The sequence below is a fragment of the Manis javanica genome, chromosome 1 (genome assembly GCF_040802235.1).
Source record: "Manis javanica isolate MJ-LG chromosome 1, MJ_LKY, whole genome shotgun sequence".
NCBI classification, from domain to species: Eukaryota; Metazoa; Chordata; class Mammalia; order Pholidota; family Manidae; genus Manis; species Manis javanica.
Genome location: NC_133156.1, coordinates 48,905,194 through 48,925,546, shown reverse-complemented (window position 1 = coordinate 48,925,546; position 20,353 = coordinate 48,905,194). Strand labels below are relative to the sequence as shown.

Here is a 20,353-nt window from a genome sequence, read left to right as displayed (position 1 = left end):
GTGAAGTTTATTGGGCTGAATAGGGACAGACAATCAGCGAGAGGCTTGCATCTCCAGAAGGCATGTGTGCCACCCAACTGAGTCAAAGTTGAGCCTCCTGGGTTATTCCTTGATGTACAGAGCACATGGAAACATGATCTTGGAACCCAGGGTCAGGAGGAATGGGAAGGAGTACAAAAAGGAGAGGCCAGGGCGCTGACTTGGCGGCATCCTCAAACCTGAGAAATGCCGGGTTCCTTCTTAAAGGAGAGCAGTGTCCTTCCAAACTCGGCCGGAATATGTCTGTGGTCCCTAGTTTGAGAAACCCTGACTTGGAAGATCTGCAGCTTTCTTCTCTCAATAATAACAGAATTTCAAACTGATACTTCAAAGGAAAAGTTTTTTTCTTTTGAATTGCACTTATTATAAAAATGAAACCCAGAATTAAAAATAAATCCTCATAGACTTCTTCCCTCCTCCAGAATATGTCCAAGAGGTCTAGTTTGAGAAATTTTGGTTGCAAGTAGCAAGCCCCGATTTCACAATAAGGTTCTATCAATATAAGACTACTTGACTCCATGCATAATTGGATTGTTTGATAAAATCAACAGGTTCTGTTCTAGGGAAGAGAGGAAGTTTGTGCTTCTCTCTAATAACCAGATACCAGCAAGTTAGAGAACAAACCTTTGTTGGGAACGGGTAGCGGGTAGGTGCTACTTCTGACACGCTGCTAACTGCTGGAGGGATCGGGGACAGACATAGGAAAGGGAGGCTGAAGGTAGCAGAAATGTCTTAATGAGACGTTTGTTTTGCTAATCGTCCTTGCCCTTTAATTTGTCTTGCACTGGTACTGGATAATGACGGCTACAATGGAGGGATGATGACAATGATGTTAGCTCACACTTACTGGGCTCTTTACAGTAGGCACTGTCCCAAGTACTTTACATAGAACCTACTGAGGTAGGTAGTATTTAGCACCCCCATTTTACAGACAAAGAAACTGAGGCGCATAAAGGTTAGGAAAGACCAGGATTTGCTCTCACATAGACTGACACAGAAGCCTGCATCTTAAGCACTTCAAACTTTCATTGCCCTGAACTCAAGTGAAGTGGGTCTAGACAGAAGAACCTCTACTTTAACACCATTTCTTTTTATGAACACAAATGTAAATGGAAAAAGAGGAATCTGATGAACTATGTACGGACGTGAATGCACAAAAAGATGACCTTGGTAAACCAGATATAAACTGGACCTGAGATGAACAGACAGACTAAGTCAACAAAAGGTACCACTGACTATCTTCAACAATTGAACAATGCATCACCGGCTTAGCCAACACTATGCTCTATCTAACCCTTTGATGTAAAGTGCATATTATGGGATCCTACCTAGAAAACGACTGTGCCCCTTACAGAAGAGAGAGAGGGTTGACTGTACTGGAGTGGCCCATTCATATAATTTTGCATCAATAGTCATAAAATTCTGGAGATGGGCAAGTCCTGAGAGAAGATCTCATCCAAGTATGTTCTAAATTCAGTCAATCACATATTGCATTCGTGATATTTGCAATATCTGCACTGTTATTTACTTTACATTTTTCTTTAAATTTACTCAGGCCTAACATTGCTATCTACTTTTGCCATATCCCTAAGCAATAATACCAGTATAATCATGAGTTTGATGAGCTAGTTATAGCTTCTCCTAATACTTATTTTTAAAAGCCTTATGTAATTATTCAGTAAAATACATTTGCACACCAATGGAAATCATTTCATGTTAGTGGACCACACCTATGGAAAGCAATTATGTGGTCCAACCCCCCTCATTTGCCACAGGAAGAAACTGAGGCTAGGAAGGTAGGGTGACTTCTCCACGGGTACCCAGAATGTTGATGGCACAGTCAAGCCTTGAACACAGATGTCCCCCATTGTCCATCAATCTATTCTTCATGACACTACAATGACTATATAACAAGTAAGGAGAAAAGGTCCATCATGATTATCTAAGGGAGTTCAAATCTCTAGGGCCCTGTTTGTGTTCCTTTCCCCTAATGCACAGTCTTGAGTGCAAGCTGTGGTATCTGAGAATCATAGACTTGGAAAGAATATTGGTTCTCTGTAAAAGCTCAAGCAACCCAGCACTTGCTTCCCATTTTTTCAATAGCTCTTACTCTTACCAGTTTTCCTTTCTTTCAAGTCTAGGATCTTCCTCATGCTGACTCTCACTCATGGGTTTCTGTTCTAAGAGCTCCAGACTTTTTTAGTTCTTTCCTCTTGTGAAAAGTAACACCCCAGATCAAGTATTTCCCTGTTGGGTGTAGTCCTGGCCCTGGGGCCACCAGCTAGGACATCAACAGAACCCAGTGAAACCTTAGGGCTGAGGTACATGAAGGCTCCATGTCACTGTCTCCCCACAGAACTAAAACATCAAGCCTTCTTTCCCTCTTTTATTTTGTGATAGGAGCTCCCTAAATGGGCACGTAGTATTAAATCACATAGGAGGCAAACAAAAAATATTTCATTTAAGCCACAGAATGGTTGAGCCATAATGTTTGGGCAAGCTTTGTATCATCTACCTAGTCTATTTTCCAACTGATGCTTAAAGTCCCTCTTCAACAACTAAACCAAGAAAGTAAACATGTGCAGTGATGAGAATCTCACTACTTGTAAAGCAGATTTCTCCTTTCATTTTATTTTACATTTTGAAGTGAGTTGAAAATGTGTTCCTGTAACTTCTACCTCCTAGACTTTGTTCTGAGTTTGGGTAGGACACCTGGGCAGACGGCCTGGCCCAGACCCAAAGAGAATTTCTAGCACATGGTGATTTCTGATCTTCAATGGGAAGATTTACATTTTGGCCAAATTGTGGGGGCAAATAACCAGAGGTGAAATATCCTTTGTGCTCCACTAAAAGTTTGTCTGTAATCCTTAACAGTGGAAGACCATCTCTTCAGGTGTTCAGTTCAACAAAGATGAGGCTCCCAGGATAGGTTCTAATAAGAACCCCCAGAGGAAATAGGTTACTTAACCAATCAGAGAATTAGCTGCTTCCATACACCTGGTGGTAAAGACGAAACCACAGGGGCTAATTTCATCTCAACCTGATCTCATTGTAGAGTCATGAAAGCTCAATTGTTCAAGGGTAATAGCTACAAGAAAAAAGTTTCCAAAACTTAGAATGAAACTGGAATGAGATGTAGTGGCAGCTGTACTCAGTCTGAAGTTGGTTAATTTTGACAGTCGCCTTCTTCCCATCCTGTTCCCTGTAGTTCTGAAGCTCTCTCCCTCTTGGACAGTGACCCTGTCTACTTCCGACGACAATCACTTAATCAGCACATCAGATTGTTGCATGGCTGGTTTTACCTTGGGTAAAGATTCATTTTCCTTATTAACACCACAAGAACCTATTTCTTTCCCCAACCAATTAAAGTGGAAAAATAGAAAGGTCCCAGTGCAATAGAGGGAAAAGAAAACTGTTCTGACTTGTGGCACATGGCAGGTCACTCAGCTCCACACGGTCCTAGGAAGTGAGTCCACATGATTCCAAAATGCAATTGGAGGTCAGGACCACATAGACAAAATAAACAACTTTTGTCTGGGTTGGAATAACCATTACAGACATTACTTACTACCCAGACACCTAACAGCTCAGCTAGCTTTGGTGCCTATTGCTGGTGGATTTATTCCTTGGGTGTGTTACTTTGTATTATTCAGAGCAGATGTCTGGACAGCCCACATTCAGGAGATAATAGCAACAATCTTCAATTAGCATTTAGTTTCCCTCCTTGCATTCTCTGGCAATGTGAATGTTGATTTCTCCTTGCATTTTGCCCAACAATTCTGCTCAAAAAACATGCTAAAATTTATTTTATTTCTTAAAAGAGACACTTATCTGAGTTTATGATAGTTCATAGTGACTTTGACCTAGGCTACGGCTCCTTTATGCTCTGTTGTTATAGCCTTTCGCTGGCCTTCTGAAGTTATATACCGGTGGGGGGCGGCAGTGGTGGTGGCAGTGACAGATAGTAGGAATAACAACGCACTTTTGGATTGTATTTAGAGAATAAAACTATTCTAATCACACAATGTGCATCCTGATTTATTCCTAAGAGTGAACTGCAGATTATGTAAACAGTGCTGTTATATTCTAAAGATATACATGAATTGTAGCTGATTTGGATTCAAAGTCTATTTTGTATCTATGCAGTTCTAGAGGTTTTAGCCATACTTTGCATTTAACTTGTTAGAAAGAAGTTGTGTAAGAATTATTGCTTCGCAGAATCCAGACTACCAAAATGTTAACTCCAACAGTTAACACTGAAATGTTTATCTTACATTTAAATCTTTAGCAATAGGTACCAAATTTCCAAATACAAAAAAAGTTTGGTTTGAAAATTTTGGTTGAATGTATTTAATCAAACATGGGTAAATCCTGGTAATTCACTAGATTTTGTTTAAGAAGTCTGTTTTTATCCTCATCCTTTCTCCCTCATCTGTGTTCTTGTTTCCTTCAGCAAAATAAATGTGACCCATAAGTTGAAGAAAATTGTTCAGCTGACTATTTGCAATAACCCTAAAGAGACCACCTCCCTATGACCTTCTGAAAATAGGCCACAGCCAACCTAAGTAACCCCCAACTAAGCACCAGACTATGTCTTACCCCAGATCTCCCGACACGTTGTTTACAGACGAAGTGCCATTTCATTCTTATTTATTTTCTATTTTCAAAATATAGCATCCGAGGCTCTGTTGGGAAAGTACCAACGAACTTCTCTTTCCTTTCTGCTGTCAGTATCCCTGAGGAGGTAGACTGACTCTAGGCTTGTAAATTCTGGCATTTACTTAAAATGAATTGACAGGAGTGTCTGCTCAAAATAAAAGACTAAAACTCCATCAAACAGCTCTAGGGCCAGAGGTTGAACAGCAAAAGGAGCAATTATGTGCGTCCAAACATATCTAGATGCTGAACAGCAAATCTCACCAGCCAAGGTATGTTTGGCTTTTTTGAGCAAATCCCAGGGAACATAACTATGAGGAGAAAGCATCTATCCTACTAATAAAATGAGAGAGCCTTAATTTCTCATAAGAAAAGACTCTGTTGATGAAGATGTTTATAACTCATGTGGCATGAAGTCATAGTCACGTGAGATCAGAGCTCTGAACCAGAGACCGTCTGGGACCACCACTCTTTGCTGGGAGCTTTACCGGGTATACAGATTTCCTCTTTCTCTAGGTCTCTCGAAATACCACGTATGTTAGCACAAGGAGATATGAAACTTGAACCAGACACTTGAGGGAGCAGAAACACCTTCTTCCAATTCATCTCACCCAACAGACTAGATAGAACAAAGCATTTCCTGTGCTCTCCTGCTGGCCATGCCCTCACCATTTTCTGTGGATACTAAAGTGACCATCGTCCTTCCATTTCCAAAGGCCCTAGAGGCACTTCAACTCAGTTTCTGTTTTCTCTCTGGTCCCACACTGGACTGGATATGTGGGCCTTCTCCCTTTCTCTTGGGCCCTGATAGCCTCCAAGTCACAACTGGGGTCCTTTTCCTAAAGTGAGTGTTGATACACCTCTTTCCTCCTCTCTGTCAAAACTTGTGCAACTCTCAAATTCAGGGATCAGCCAATTTTTTTTTTCTTTCTGTAAGTGGCCAGATAACAAATGGCTTTGTGGGCTAAAGTCTCTGTCACAATCACTCAACACCCAGATGCAGGGTGGGAGTCCTCTAGTAACATCAACAAAAGGCATGGCTGTCCTCTAATAATAACACAGTGTTTAATGGAGAGTGAAATTTGAATTTCATATAATTGTCATATGTAAGAAAATATTTTTCTTCTTTTTTCAACACTTAATGAATATAAAAACTATTCTTAGTTCATAAGCCTTAGAAAAACAGGCAACAGGCCAGGTTTGGCCTTCCAGCCATAGTTTTCCAAACTCTGCTCTGACTCACCTGGGCTGTGTTCTTGTGAGCTGGTCTCAGAGATGGGTTGCAGGCCTGAGAGCTATCAGGCATCACCGTGCGGGCACTAAACCCTCGGCGTGTGTGGGGAAGGGACAGCAAAGTGGAGGTGAGGCTGGATTGTATGAGCTGAAAGTAGGGTTTTCTACCTAAAGGGTATTGGTTGGCAAGAGCTCTTCTTTTCTTGTGTGTTGGGGAGGTGGACTGATGGGGGCAGTGGAGGTTTGGGGCTTGGGGGGTTCTTTAAGTCACATTGGGCATGACAGGGCATCAAGAGGAATGCCCCTGAAGAATGGAAGCTATTGGTAAGAATTGTAAACTGTCTCTGTGGTGGGCTGTGCACATCCCTCCCTGGAAAGTCTTCTGAATGACCCCCCAGGCTCTGCAGGGAACTGCAGATGAAAGCACTGCGGGGGGAGTGGGATCTGAAGCATCACTGCGAGATCGCAAAAACCATTCACTGCCAACAGACTGTCCCGGCAGGGTCCCAGTGCTATGGTGGTGGCCTGGACTGGCATGCTGCCCCTCGGATGCCCAATTAGGTGGAACAGGGGGAAATCCAATGCAGAGTGCACGTTATCTCTGTTTAACCACCCAAATGAACAGCATGGGAAATTGAGTCTGAACTCATAAGTCAGCCACAAAACAAGCTCCCAACCCCGTCTTTCACTCCAGGTTGCTGATGTGTGACAGGGGTTTTTGGACTAGGGCAGAGTGAGGGGCTTCAGACCTGCTGGCTAGAATCAGCGGTAAGTGCAAGGGGGCAAGTTAGTAGTTTGGTTGGAAACTTCTCTGAGAGTTTCCTTGCAAGCAAGTACATTAGCCAGCTTGGCATGAAATCAACCCTGGATCTGACTTAATCAACAACAAAAGCAAAATCTAGAGGCAAAATGATGCTCAAAAGTTGATAACTTTGTAATCCAACTGTTGGAGACTTGTAGAAAACCAGAGAGCGCTGGCTCCTTCTTCTCAATTTAAGGGATAATTGGATACATCCAATCCAATACTGCCCTACCCCAAACCACGATAATGACAACAAACAAAAACAAAACTGAAGAAACTTGAGAACTCTTGCTTCTCAAAAAAGAAAATGATCTTTCAAAAAGTATTCATGGTCCAGATGCTTATATACAGAGGTGGCTGAGTGAGAATGAGGTGGGGCCAGAGGAGACATTTAACGATGGTGGTGATGATGGGGAGGGTTGGAGCCCAAGGATGAAGCCATGTTGTGCGACAGCAAGAGAATGCTCACACCTATTACAGTGGTGCCTGGCTACCCAGGAAACCTGGGGGTCCTCCCTATATCTAACCTGGTCTGAAATAAGTGAGTTTAATTGTTGCCAGCAAGCAGGGATCCAGTGATCCAGCCTGCTGGGTAAGTATTCCCAAAGGGGAGACTTGCGGACCATAGTCATTTGGGATGCATGAAACGTCCTGGCCCTGACAATTTCCCATGCGTGTACATTTCTTCCTCCCCAAGCTCAGTAATTTGGATGGATTTTCTCATCTGGTCTGGTCCCTTGTCTCCCAATCTGGAACTCAGGATAGAAGGGAAAGCCTTTCCAACTGGGACCTTGCTTTCCCCCTCCCTATCCCCTTGGCGATTTGGAGAGGCAGCAGGAATGTTGGGAGCACTCGTGTCCCTGAAGGAACAGCCAGTTGCAATGCACGACCATCACTATATATCTACGATTTATGAAAATAAAGCAATATGTGCCTGTTTCGGTGCCTGCCGTTTGCCTACCAATGGTGCAGTGTTCACCATTCCAGCCCTCTCGGCATTCACATTTGCCATCTTTACAGGTCCCGTGCTCAATGCAGCGGGGGTGGCACGCGCGCTGGTCACAAGCTGCGCCTGTCCAGCCCTCTTCACAGCGGCAGGCTCCCCCGATGCAGACGCCGTGAGTGCCACAGTCTACTGAGCACACTTCTGGAAGAAAAACAATGATTACAGCTCAATACCACAGCTGGCGAAACCCTCCATTGGGGGCCAGACCACACACACGGCCTGGGACCCTGGAGCAGGCCCCAGGGCGCAGCAGGTATGTCATCTTGGGAGGCCTGTCTCTCCACTGCCTGAGGATTAATTCATTGTTAGGCATTTTCTAGAGCAGTGGTTCTCACAGTGGGCTCCCTGGACCAGCAGCATCACCATCTCCTTGGAACCTGCTAGAAATACAAATTCTTGTGCCTTGAGTGGATCTCCTGAATTAAAAATTATGGAAGTGGGGCCCAGAAATTTGTTTTAGCAAGTCTTCCAGGTGCGTTTGATGTGCACTAGAGGGTAAGGACCACTGTTCTAGAGCTTGAGATCATCCCAGGAGAAGGTCAGACAGGATGGAGGGGCCACCAAGTCTGGTAAAGCTACCCAGGAAGCTCCCACCTGAAAAGACATCTGCGGGCTCTGACTCCCTAGCCAGCTGGGAGTTTCTCCCTGTGGGGAGCCTGAACTGACCACAGGCCAGCTGGGGACCCAGCAGCCCCAACCCCATGCTGACCGCACACCCACCCATCGCCCGGATTGCCACCTTGGTGGCAGTGATGACCACGTAATTGTGCTGCCCTTACACAGCCTCTTTCTCAAAGGAGCTCAAAGTCTTTTGTGGTTAGAGAGGAGACAGACAGACAGATATGCACTCTCTGGCCTTCCAGACCTCTCACTCGAGGACAAGCACATGCCAGACATTCATCCTTACAATAGCCGCCCGTGGGTGGCACGGCTCAGGGGGCCAGGGGAGGGGAAACCACACTGGGAGGGCCAGCAGCTCCGAGTCACACGGCACACCAGCCGCACGGTAGGGCCTTGGGGCTAGGGCTGCCTCTGCCCCCGTCCTCTGAAGAGCTTGGCCTGGATCACCGGCATCAGAGTTGAAGCCAGAGGTGAGTGGGCTGAGAAGACCTCCCAACATAGCCCATTTGAATGGACATTTCTTTTTTACTTTCTGGAATGAAATATTCATTCCTTTCCCGTTGTAGGCAAAGCTCCACATATATTCCCTTCCTGATCGCCCTGGCAGTCTGACAGCTGTTTCACTGCCCAGAGGAAGGGGGCAGAATGAAGATCACTTGCTTGGATGGGCACTTGTCAGGGTGAGCAGAACCGTACTTGGGAGTGTGGGGGCTGGCCAGAACTGCTGAACCATTCCATTTTAAGGTCACTCGGGAGGTCTAAGACACATACTCTGAATTTTAGGAAAATAAAGTATTCAGTGCAACTTCATTATTTTCCTGTCACCGGAGTATTGCAGAGTTTTATAACATGTTCACACGGCACCCCGAGGGAGCCTCTTTTGTATTTTACAGGACCTTCCATTCAGTTTGCCTGGGACTGAATTGCTCTGTTTTGTTTTCTGGTACCTCTAGATAAGAAAACCTATAATGCCAGTGGAAGCATCCCTCCCAGGCCCTCATCCATCTGCGGTGACAGACCAACGAGGCACAAGAACCTACGCGGTGTTCTTGTTTCTCAGGATCACAGACTTCGTGGCCGAGGAGAAGACGGTAAGAGAGACACTGTGCCATAGCCAAGCCCTGCTGTCCCGAGCCCAGTGAGACACATAGCTGCCCATCCGCCTGGGCTCACGGATGGGACACAGGGTGCGGGTACTGGGAAAGCATGGAGAAAACCTCTTGGCTTACCAACGGAGCAGTCGGGACCCATCCAGTTGGGATCGCAGCTGCAGAGGCCCGTGTCAGGGAGGTAAGTGCCATGCCCACTGCACTGGTCCGGGCACTGGACCCTTGCCAGCTCGCAGTTTAGACCACCCCAGCCGGGGCTGCAAAGGCATTCTCCGTTTACACAGACCCCATGGCTAGAGCAGGTAGGATCCAAGCAATCGACTGGAAAAAAAAAAACAGAGGAAAAGTTTCTGTCACTGATGAGGGATGGGCCAGGAGACACCAGCTTACTGCAGATGGACCAGTGGTTTGTCAATTCCTCTCCACTCACAAACAAGTGGAGTGGCCCAGCCAACACGTGGTCCCTTGAAGAACACCTGTAAGGAATTAAAGACTTTTATTTGTCAAAACACCAAATCTCAAACTTGAAGAGAATGTAAGAGAATAAAGGGGAATCAGGAGGAATCAGATAGAGAGGTGTCATTCAACTTTAAGAACCTTGTGCTTATAAACATTAGTACCTTAATTGAACCATATCCAAGCTTCTGAGACTGAAACATGAAAATTGGTGATGTCTGTACATGTATGTCCAAACTTGATTATCCCTGTCAGAGAGGAAAGTAGAGAGGCTTATTCTAACATCACTAATACTTGACTTTGAGGGTAACAAAGGATTAAAAGGGAAACCAATGAAACTCATAAATGAGTCACTTGCCTAATTAAGTCTCACTTAGGCTAAGTCTAAAATTAGTTTTCATCCTCTGAGCACACATCTGCTGAAGGAATTAGTAAATGTGCAGGTGGAAGAGGTGAAGTTGGGTGTGAAGTTAAAGAAGGTTATCCAAAAGGGGTAACCTTCCTACGCGTAGTCATGAGTGCACTGGATGGGTGAGTCTCTGGCCGTGACACTGACCTTCCTCCAGACTGCCAATCAGATGAATTAATGGTCAGATTCTAGGCACTGTCCTTTTTGCCAGTTTCTGGTCTGCTTGTCTGGCCATTTCAATAATCAGAGCAGCTATGCCCAGTAGGTAACTTGAAGATTATTATTCTGACATCAACTCAAAGTGGGGAGAGGCCAGTTCTTGAGGATAGGATATTTGCATGAGAATGTAACCCCAAACCTTGGATATTCATCCAGCTTCGGGGCTGAATAAGCAGAGCTTTTTAGCAGCAGACCAGCTTCCTTAGGTGTTCCCAGGAGGTGAGGCAGTGGCACTTGGAGAAGTGCGCCCTGTACACAGTGGTTTGAACAGAATGCTGGTCCTGCAGCCGTGTCAGATGTTGCCTTGTGGGTCAAAGAAATAGGGAGGTCTCATCACTTTATTTGACTACCACATATATTTCTCTCTCATTTTAGCAGCTCAGAAATCAGGCTCATTGGCCTAGATTAAAGCATTTGCTTTTGCTAGCATCTGGGGCACAGCCAGTTTAAGATGACCTTAAATTCTTTTCTTGAGGTTTTTCAGACCACACGGAGCGTGTTACTCAGTCCCTTGAGAGTATGTGTGCCATTTTGTAGTTCAAATCTCAGAGAAGATTTTGATTTCTCTTTGCCCAATGCCAAGATTGAAACATGCACGAATTTTGGTCTGTAAATAGTTCACCATAACACTCGGATGGTAACCCCTTGGGGTCCCAGCTTTTTGTAGTATAGTTTCTTTTTTTCCCCCTGTCTTTATGGCATACGAAATAACAGTGTGTTTTAAAATTGATGATACATTGGCTCCAAATAACACATCATTTAGATTATCCATGCCACACACTATTTCAATCTGGGGGACATCAGACTTGAGGAATTTGAATTTATTAGAAACCACAGTATTCCATAAAGTTTCCAAAGAGTGCCTGTCTCTTGAGGCAAAAATAAGAATATTCAATGCTAAGAGGTGCTTCTCAGGATCCCCTTCAGTTCTTCTCAGGAAGATATTATCTATGGAAATCACTCTAAAGCTATCTGAGCCATGGGGAAATGGAAGCTGCCACTGATTTAAAAGAAAATCAGAAATATACTCTCAGGAAGGTGAATTTCAGTGATTATTAGTTGGAGATGTTTGTTACGATGTTACTTGCTTTGGTTACAATTATTTTCATGTTGATTCACTATCTTGGGGATTTTAATTCCAGATGGTACTAACCCTTTCTGATATCTTCAAATTTGCTTCATTCATGGTGGTAGAACACATCTGGATATAAAGAAACTGAAAGGGTCAAACACATGGAAGACATTTACACAAAGGCCATGCAATGCCTCTGCTGTCTCAGGTCTGGCACAGGTAATGGAGTACAGTAGATGTTCAATTCATGATTGCTGCAAGAGTGAATGACAGGCTTTGCTGTAAGCATTTGTCGTTATGACACAAATGTCGAGTGTGAAGGACTGACAAGAAATAGAAACTGTGCTAACAACTTCATGCTTTTGGAAAGAATGCTGTGTAATTTGGGATCTGCAAATTATGAACTAACTGACTCAGAATCAATCTTGTCCATATTATTCTAATAAAAGATCTTAAAGTTCCAGTTTTTTTCTTCTGTCCCCATTTCTAATATAGCAAAATAAAAAGATATACGAAAATATCTCGGGTGCTATGTGCCTCAAAAATTACTCTCCACCTATAATTAGCTATTTAAAATGTTTGGTGAGGTGCCAACAGCTAGGAGTGCTCAATAAAATTAAAAAACTGTATCATAACCTTTTTCTTAAAAGGATGAAATAAAAAGCATATATATATAAAAGAAAATAGTACTTTTCTTCCAGGTAATTAGCTTTCTCTTCTCTATCCTGAATTACAATACGAAGAAAGGAGGAAAATCCACTGAGATTTATTAGCCTGGGAGTAGAGTGTCATCAAAAGAATGATTTATTGTACTTAGAAATATGCACTAACCCTTTCTCTGGTCAGTGATACCAGTAAATATGCCCTTTGTGCTATATAATTATAGCAGCTGATGGAATAACTCAATTCAGACTTTAAGAAGAGCAGTTCTCACTAGGAATTTTAAATTTGGTACCGATTTCATAAGATGGTCTTCTGGCCACATCCTTCAAGTCTTTAGCAGGCAGGAGGAACTGTAGCGTTTTATGAAGCTTTATAAATAGAAATGATATTATACTTAAAAGGGGGACAGTGGCCTTTACTAGCTAAGTACCATGTACCTTACAACACCAGCCCCCTGGCAGCTGGAATCATTAGAACTCATTTAGTCTTGGGCCCTCTGTAGGTTTGATAAAAAAGGGTTGTGAATGCAATTTCTATCCCTAAGGATAAAAAAGGAGGTCAAGGAGTTTTACAAACAATATGTACTATAAACCCCTGAAGAACTATGAATTACATTTATGAAGTTAAATGTCATTGAAAAATGACTCAACCATGAAACTGACATGAAAACATGGCTGACTTGAACTAGTATGTCAATTCCTCTCTGATCACCTTCCCACTCTCCCAGACGTCATTGAATGAAAACTCACGAATATGTCCTTTCATTTTCTTGTGCAAATTTGCTAATAGTACAACAATGTTTATGCAGCAAAAATGGAGGATGGCAACTATCGATTTCATTGTCATGGCCATTTCAGGTAAACTGTTTGAACGCTACGATTATGATGAATATCAGAAATAAAAAAGCTAAATGGAAGAAAAAGTGCTGATCCAGACTTTCTGATTCCATTTCCTACTTTGAAAACAGCATATGAATCACCTCGGTGCATTCATTTTGGGTAGCAGAAATCAATAGGGGAGATTTCATCCTCTCACAGTGTTCCATGTGGCTTCCTTGTTTTGTTGGATGGTTAATTCATTCTGAACATTCAAATGACACTCGGTCGGTGGGTAAGAAAGTTGAGAAATCACTTGACATTCCGCTCATACAGATATGCACAATCTTTACTAGAGGGGAAAGATTTGAAGATGGGCAATGTCATCACTCTGTCACTCCCCTCTCACCAAAGGCTGTATGCAAAAGGTCGTTTCAACCTTCTTGTCATATTACTGGCCTCTCTCTTGTTTTCAGTGAATGCAGCTTTGCCTCCTGCAATCTATTTATCTTTAAGAACTTTAACCTTTCAAGCAGGTTATTAAATCAGTTCTTCCTCCGTCCAAACTCGCAATTTGGTTTTATGATGCTGACAGAGGGAGGCTACCTTTTATAATAGAGGAGAAAAAATATAGAGAGAGTTGAACAAGTGAAGATCTGGAGGTCAGACTTCTGGACCCCGTTAAGGGCGTTACCACTGATGCACTGGAAAATTTTAGAAGAATGAGGTCATGGGAGCTGACTCTGCAGCCATAGTTTTGAAAACCATGAAATGGGAGATTTCACCAGGGAAGCCTTCAGATTTGTATGTACGTATAAGGCCCTGCCATCACTTTATGGTGAGGGCTGCAACTTCGGGTTGCTCTGTAAACCCTGGAGAACCCTGAGTCAGTGGTGCGGGAAACTGACCCACAGTGTCTGAGAACCTCGCAGCACTGGAGACTCCTCGTTGCCTTGGCAGTGGGAAACCAAGAGATAACAAGGGCATGTGATGCCCCAAAGGGTCTCTTCTGGGTGGCCGCCACACGGGGACCATTCACTGAGAGATGGATGGAGAGGAAAGGTGCTCAGCTGCAGACAACAGAACCTGCAGTGGGTGAGGGACCCAGGGCATCACGGTCTCAGCTTCCTGCCAACAGTGGCTGATGCTTTACATGGCGAGAGACAGTGGATGGGCAACCACTGATAGATGGGCAAATACAGAACAGGGCAGGCCAGACAGCTCTGCTGAGTTCCCTTGCCTTACTGGTCCCACACCTTGGTACCAAATAACTCTTCTAAAAGTACTAACCAGAGTAACTAGGACTAGTTCGAGCTGGCTTCAGAACACCTCCAGAGAGGTGCTTTTTCTCTCTATTCCTGCGCTCCCCTCCCCCATGAACCACCCGCCTGATCCCTAATCATGTTTGATCGGATCAGATTCAGTTTATCACATCTCCTGATTTTTGCCCATGTGCTCTAGAGGCCACTTCAATGCATGCTACAGTGAGCTAGCTCTTCAGGATTCGTCCCATCCAGCCCTCTCACTGCTCACCCACTTGCCTCTAATTCTGTGTGATTGTAGGTAACCAGGATAATTTGCTCTACATGGTGTCTCTAAATGACACCGGTACCTATAGTCTTTCAAGCCTGACTGCTTTCTATTGATATTAATTTTTGCTGAAGTATTTACACAGATACAGATTACTAGCAACAGTAAAAAAACAGTTCTGGGGAAGACGGGGGATTATGCATTTTTGTGTTTTTTTTCCCCCTCTCTTGTTTACCTTTAATCATTCCAGATTCAAAGGTCTTTAATTACAGCAGAAGAAAAGAAGAAGAAAGATAGTGGGTGGGAAAAGGAAAAGGAGCAAGAAGGGGAGGAGGAGGAGTAGCGGGAAAGAGAAGAAAGACAAAGGCAGGGAAAGCAATTTTAAGAGAAAAACAAAGGAAGAGAAAAGGAGCTACTTAACGTAAAGAAGGGTGAAACAAAACATTCTTTCCAGAACAGCTCCACTCTTCTACAGCTTCAGAAGTCCATCAAGGCCAAGGGGTTTCAATTTTTCCATTGAAAAATGTGGAAGTTTCCCTTGCAAAACGTGAAGCCCGGGACTGGGCAAGTCAGAAAGGTCCCGACAGTGAACGCCTCCCGCCCCCACTGCTGCCCAGCCAGGCCCTGCGGCGCTCACCTTCCTCACAGCGCTCGCCTTTGTAGCCAGCAGAGCAGACGCAGTTCCCATCAATGCAGGAGCCGTGGCCCCCACAGGAAGGATCGATGCACTGACTCATGGGCACATCACACTCCGCACCTTTCCAGCCACTGTAGCACTGGCATGTCCCTTTAGAGTACTGTCCATTCCCGCTGCACAGGACAGGGCAGGCGGCTGCAAAAATCAGAGAAAGAGCACCGGGTCACGGGGGCCAGTGCCTGAGGGGCTGTGTTAGTTTAAGGCAGCCTCCGCTGGGCTTGCAGTGTTCTAGGGCTGAGAACTTTGGACATGGAGGTGCAGGGCCATCTTCCAATAAACAATACCACCACATCGATAACAACAAAAATGCTACTGTAACAGCAGCTACCACCAGTTAAATGCTTATTATGTGGCAGGCATGGCATAGAGTGCTTTATGTGCACCTTATTACTTGATCATCATGCACTCTATGAATCGGAGGCTAGATCATGATCTCTATTTTGCAGATGAGGTTCAGACTGGTCAAGTTAGGTGGCTGAAGTCACAAAGCTCACAAAGCAGAGAGCCCCACTGAAAACCAGATGGGCCCAAACTAAGCTATGCCCTTAATTACACTGCATGGACTCACATGCTGTTTTCGGTACTGCGGATAAGAACCCATTTTGCTGATTATTTTACCCCTAGGTTAAGTGGCTTCTATTCCTGATAAGCTTATGTTCATTAAAAAAGAAGGAGATGGGCCACAGTTGAGACACAATCTCCTATGCCTCAGTTTATTTATCTAGACCATGAAGAAACTGTGCCTATTTCAAAGCATATCGTGTATAATAAAGTATAAAGATTAAATATGCCTGGTCTATTAAAATAACAGGAATGGGGAGGGCAGGTTGCAGACATGAAACCTCTAGCTGTTCACGTCTTAGCTGGGACCCACTTGCACCTATTGATAGGAAGAAGGCTGCTGATAAGTAGGGATTGTCCAGTATGAGATTACCAATAATTTTCACCAGTTTGGCCTCAATCATGCCAATTCCCCACTTAGAGAGATCACCAGAAGTGGGAGTTAGTTTCACCCTGATGCTTGGACTTTTCAGTCCAGAATCAGTTTAAGAACTTCAGTTTCCAACCTGTCATCTAATTTGGGCCTATAAGGAAGACATGGCTCCAGGCTATGGCACTGGCATTCAGAGACCTGCAGAAATGACCAAGACAGATGTTTGACCCCTGGTTTGCTGATGTTTAGGAATGCACATATTCTAAGAATTCTACATGTACATGTGTAGGTAAAAACCAAGGGATCTCCTTGTCCTATGAAGCAATTACCTATCTAATCAGATTACTCTCTGGTCAATCAGATTATTCCCTAGTCAGGCTCCACCTTGATTTATCAATCCCATTATTGTCATGTTTCTATTTGGTTTTTAAAGTAATTAACTCCTTCTGTGAATGTCTAATTTCCTAAAGATATAGTAAACTCTTCTAGGACAGGACCATGCTTATCACTGTTCAGTACCTCCAGCACTGCATTCATCAGTGTTGGCTTAAATAACTATTTCTCCTATGTTCCTGATATTCTGGTATTTCCAAGTGGCAGGGGTGTGGTTATGTGCGATCACTAAATAACCGTTTATGAAAGACGTTGGAAAGAACAGTTTCTGGGGTGAACCCTTGCTGCATACACAGTGCCTTTTTTGGGGAAAGTGGATTTTTTACCTTAATTGTTAGCTGATCTGAAACGAAAACATCTCAACAGTTGACATATGATTGATGGAATATCCCCCAAAATGGTTTATAATAGGATAGCTGTGAAAGTCATTTGGGGTACAGTTCCCAGAATTCTTATCCATATGAATCTACTAGAGAAAGATAATGAGTTCAAAAGTGAGAACATCAAAAACATACTGAATCGAGATGACCTCTCTTTAAGTGTAGGGAGTATGCTTTTTATTTCCAGGATACCTAAGCAGAGATTTGTACAGAGTTGCTACCTATGCTGTCTAAAAGAGGGTAGAAGAAAGAGGTTTGAACTCAGGGTGCCCAAGATTCAAATTAGGCATTGTGCAGATGTAAACCAGCATGAGAAAAATATAGGCTTTCTCCAAGTTTTGAGAAGGCTTTGAAGACAAAATTTGTTCCTTGTCAGTTCCTCATGAAACCTACACTTAGCTCTAGATCAGGGATGGCAAATGTGTGTACAAGAACTACTATTCTCTCTTCCTGAACCTCTGCAGACATCATTAATTGATCATGACATCTTGTTCTCCTGAGCCTTAAATCCTTTAGTGCAGTGTTCAGGCTGAGACCTGCCAGCAGACAGATTTGGCATTCAAGGGAAAACCTACTTTCCATCTCTGATCTAGGTAATATTAAAGGTACCTCCTGATATAAGACTAGAACCAGCATTACTTCTTACCCCACTTCCACCCTTGCATGCTGAAATAGGAACAATGAGAAACACGACTACACATATGTAGTGAGATGAGCTTCCAAGACTAGTTCTGACCTGAGTTTATATACTGGACAAGTGGTCGTGAATGACTGAGAAAGTTTACATCAGATCACTACCACTGCTTCCCTATTACACCCTCTTTCCTTTCAAAAGGTGGAAGAGGGTAAAAAAAGGTAAGGAGCAAATAATTATTGTCTTTATTAATTGATAAAATACAGTCACAATTATTTTCTTTATTCATATTGAAACTGTTTCTCTTCTGCATGAACTCCATGTAGTGGCAAAAAATTTTTTTCTAGAAGGTAAGAATGGATTTTATTCAAAACCAGGTGACCGGGAAATCAAATTTAAACTGTGACCTACTTAAATTACTCAGGGGAAAAAAACAGAATAGTCAGGTCAGAAGAGATCTCCACATTCTATTCTAATGCAGCCTTTCTTCAATATGTTTTCTGCATGCTCACTGGGAGTGTGGTAAGAAATGCAAAACATGGTGACGTTCTCTGGAAAGCAGGGCACTCAGTGGACTTGGCTGATGCCATACAAAAAAAATAGACTGGTTAAAGAGGAATTAAGGTCTCTAGTTAAATTCATGTGCCTTCAGAGCAGAGGGCAACTTCCAGATGAGCGCCCTCCAGTGGCCACTGGGCTGACAGGCACAGAGAGCATGTTCTTAAACATTAATGCAAGCCAGAGTGTCCCGGTACGCAGGCTTGCGCTGATCCTCAGTTGGGAGGCTGAATATGAACTGGGGATCTCCTGTATTCATAACTCTTCTTATAGTTTTACTATCACTAAATCTAGATGATTTGAAAAAAATGACATAGGACAAACAACTCTGACTCCACACCCTGCCCAGAAGTAGTACGGAGTGGAAATGGAAAGAGCAAGGATTATGGTGCCAGAAAGACCTGGGTTCAAAACCTGGCCTGTGCCTTACCAGCTGTAGGATTTTGACAGGATTACTGCAGTTCTCTGAGATCCAGTTTCCCCTTCGAAAACCTGCCTCAGAGTGGATGGGAGCATTATACATAACGGACTCAAAGGACTCAAGGACTCAAAAGTGGTAGCTGACATCTGGTTTGCAATTAGTGAATATTCCCTCATGAAATTCCAAGCTGAATTTCCATCTTACTCCAAGGGTTAATAAAATAAAAGATACGGTATGTCTCAAATGCACACACACCCCATCACCGCTGCCACCACCACCACCAGAAGAGCATCAAATAATACTGATGGAAAGAGCTCTTTTTCTCCCTCAGTCTGCAATGGTTGTGGGTGGGAGGTGGTTCTGAAATCGCATGTGGAGTGTTTTATGTCCCTCTCTTTCTTTTCTTAATGCCTACAGGAGCAGAACACTGCATTCAAGCTACTATTTAAAATTAATTGAAATGTTTGTACAAAGTGACTATTCTTGTTTTACTAAATCTAGTAAATGGAAGCTCTAAGACTTGTGCATAAGAAAAATAAATTACTGCTGCCACTAACTACTAACAAATGAACAGGTTGATGACAAAAAAAACCCAACACAATTTAGATTCACCTAAATGTTGTAAAACTCATTTTAATAATCAAGCTGGAGCTCTTTTTTTCCCCCAAAATTCTTTGTAAAGATGAAATGAATTATCAGTGTTATTTTCTCAGTGGGAGGTAATAGGACAAGCCACCCACGTCTGCTGTTTTGAGTAAAGCAAGTCCCATCTACTTGGAACTTGCAGTAGAGAAACACCTGGATAAAAGGTAGAGATGTTGAAGAGGCTCAATCAGACAAGCAGAGGGGAAAAAAAAATGCCTGCATCTTGACAAGTCATTGTGGACTGGGCTAGATATGCAGAGGGAATTCAAATAATGTATCTTCTAAACATTATTTGAAATTTGAAAACCCCTTTGAAAAAGAGACTTCCAAATACCTGAACTTCTTAGTGGGGTAAACTGTCAAAATAGCATTAACAAGTGGTTGGCTGACATCCTAGTTAGTAAATAAATATTTATAAATAACCTAATATGTTCTAGTAGCTGGGTTAGATGGTAGAGAAATTTCAACATGTAGTATTTCAGTCACAGAGGTGAGGCAAACAAAGTTCAAGGTCTTAGAAACTCAAACTTGTATCCCATTGTTTTTCCAGACTGTGGACTTAGCTTGGTGTTGTGCAAAACAGTGCTAGGAAAGGTGGGTTTTGTTCTTGCTAGGTCCCTGCAATTGACAATCTACTTGGTAGACAATGAAATTTGGCCTCTACTGTATATTGCAAGCAGAAATAAATTTCAGAGTGACATCACAAACATTGTGACCTCACTCCCCCTCACAAGAAAAACAACTAACAACTTTTCAAGAATAAGATACCTCTGAGAGAATCCTAGAACACAGCAGTGAGGCTGAAGCACAGCCCTGTATCACAGAGACCAAGACAGACTACCTTAGATGGGTAGGGGAAGCGGCTACACGTTGACTGCATTGCTCTGCCCCAAGACCAGCACAGCACTGTGTGGAAACGCCTCCCGTGAGTCTCTGGTTCCTCCAATGGGAAAGGATAACCCAGGGGTCCCCCAGCCTTGTGTGTCACCTTGTGGGATCCCCTACTCTGATCTCGTACCATGGGGACTGCCGAGGAATCTGTGGGGCTCAATCACTGGGAA

The 20,353-nt window shown here is 43.3% G+C and overlaps 1 protein-coding gene across 18 annotated transcripts in view; it reads right to left on the bottom strand.

Annotated features, from left to right (window-relative positions):
• The window catches only part of TENM2 (teneurin transmembrane protein 2), a 1,157,254-nt gene that overhangs the window by 120,425 nt on the left and 1,016,476 nt on the right, over positions 1 to 20,353 (bottom strand). For 14 of the 18 annotated variants that reach the window (XM_073231863.1, XM_073231867.1, XM_073231893.1 and 11 more), the window contains 3 exons: positions 15,268 to 15,462; positions 9,587 to 9,787; positions 7,665 to 7,877 (listed from right to left, as the gene is read on the bottom strand). In XM_073231863.1, coding sequence (XP_073087964.1) covers positions 7,665 to 7,877; positions 9,587 to 9,787; positions 15,268 to 15,462 — 609 coding nt within the window. The remainder of the gene's footprint in view (positions 1 to 7,664; positions 7,878 to 9,586; positions 9,788 to 15,267; positions 15,463 to 20,353) is intronic. The other 4 variants (XM_073231871.1, XM_073231878.1, XM_073231886.1 and 1 more) reach the window with 4 other exon arrangements.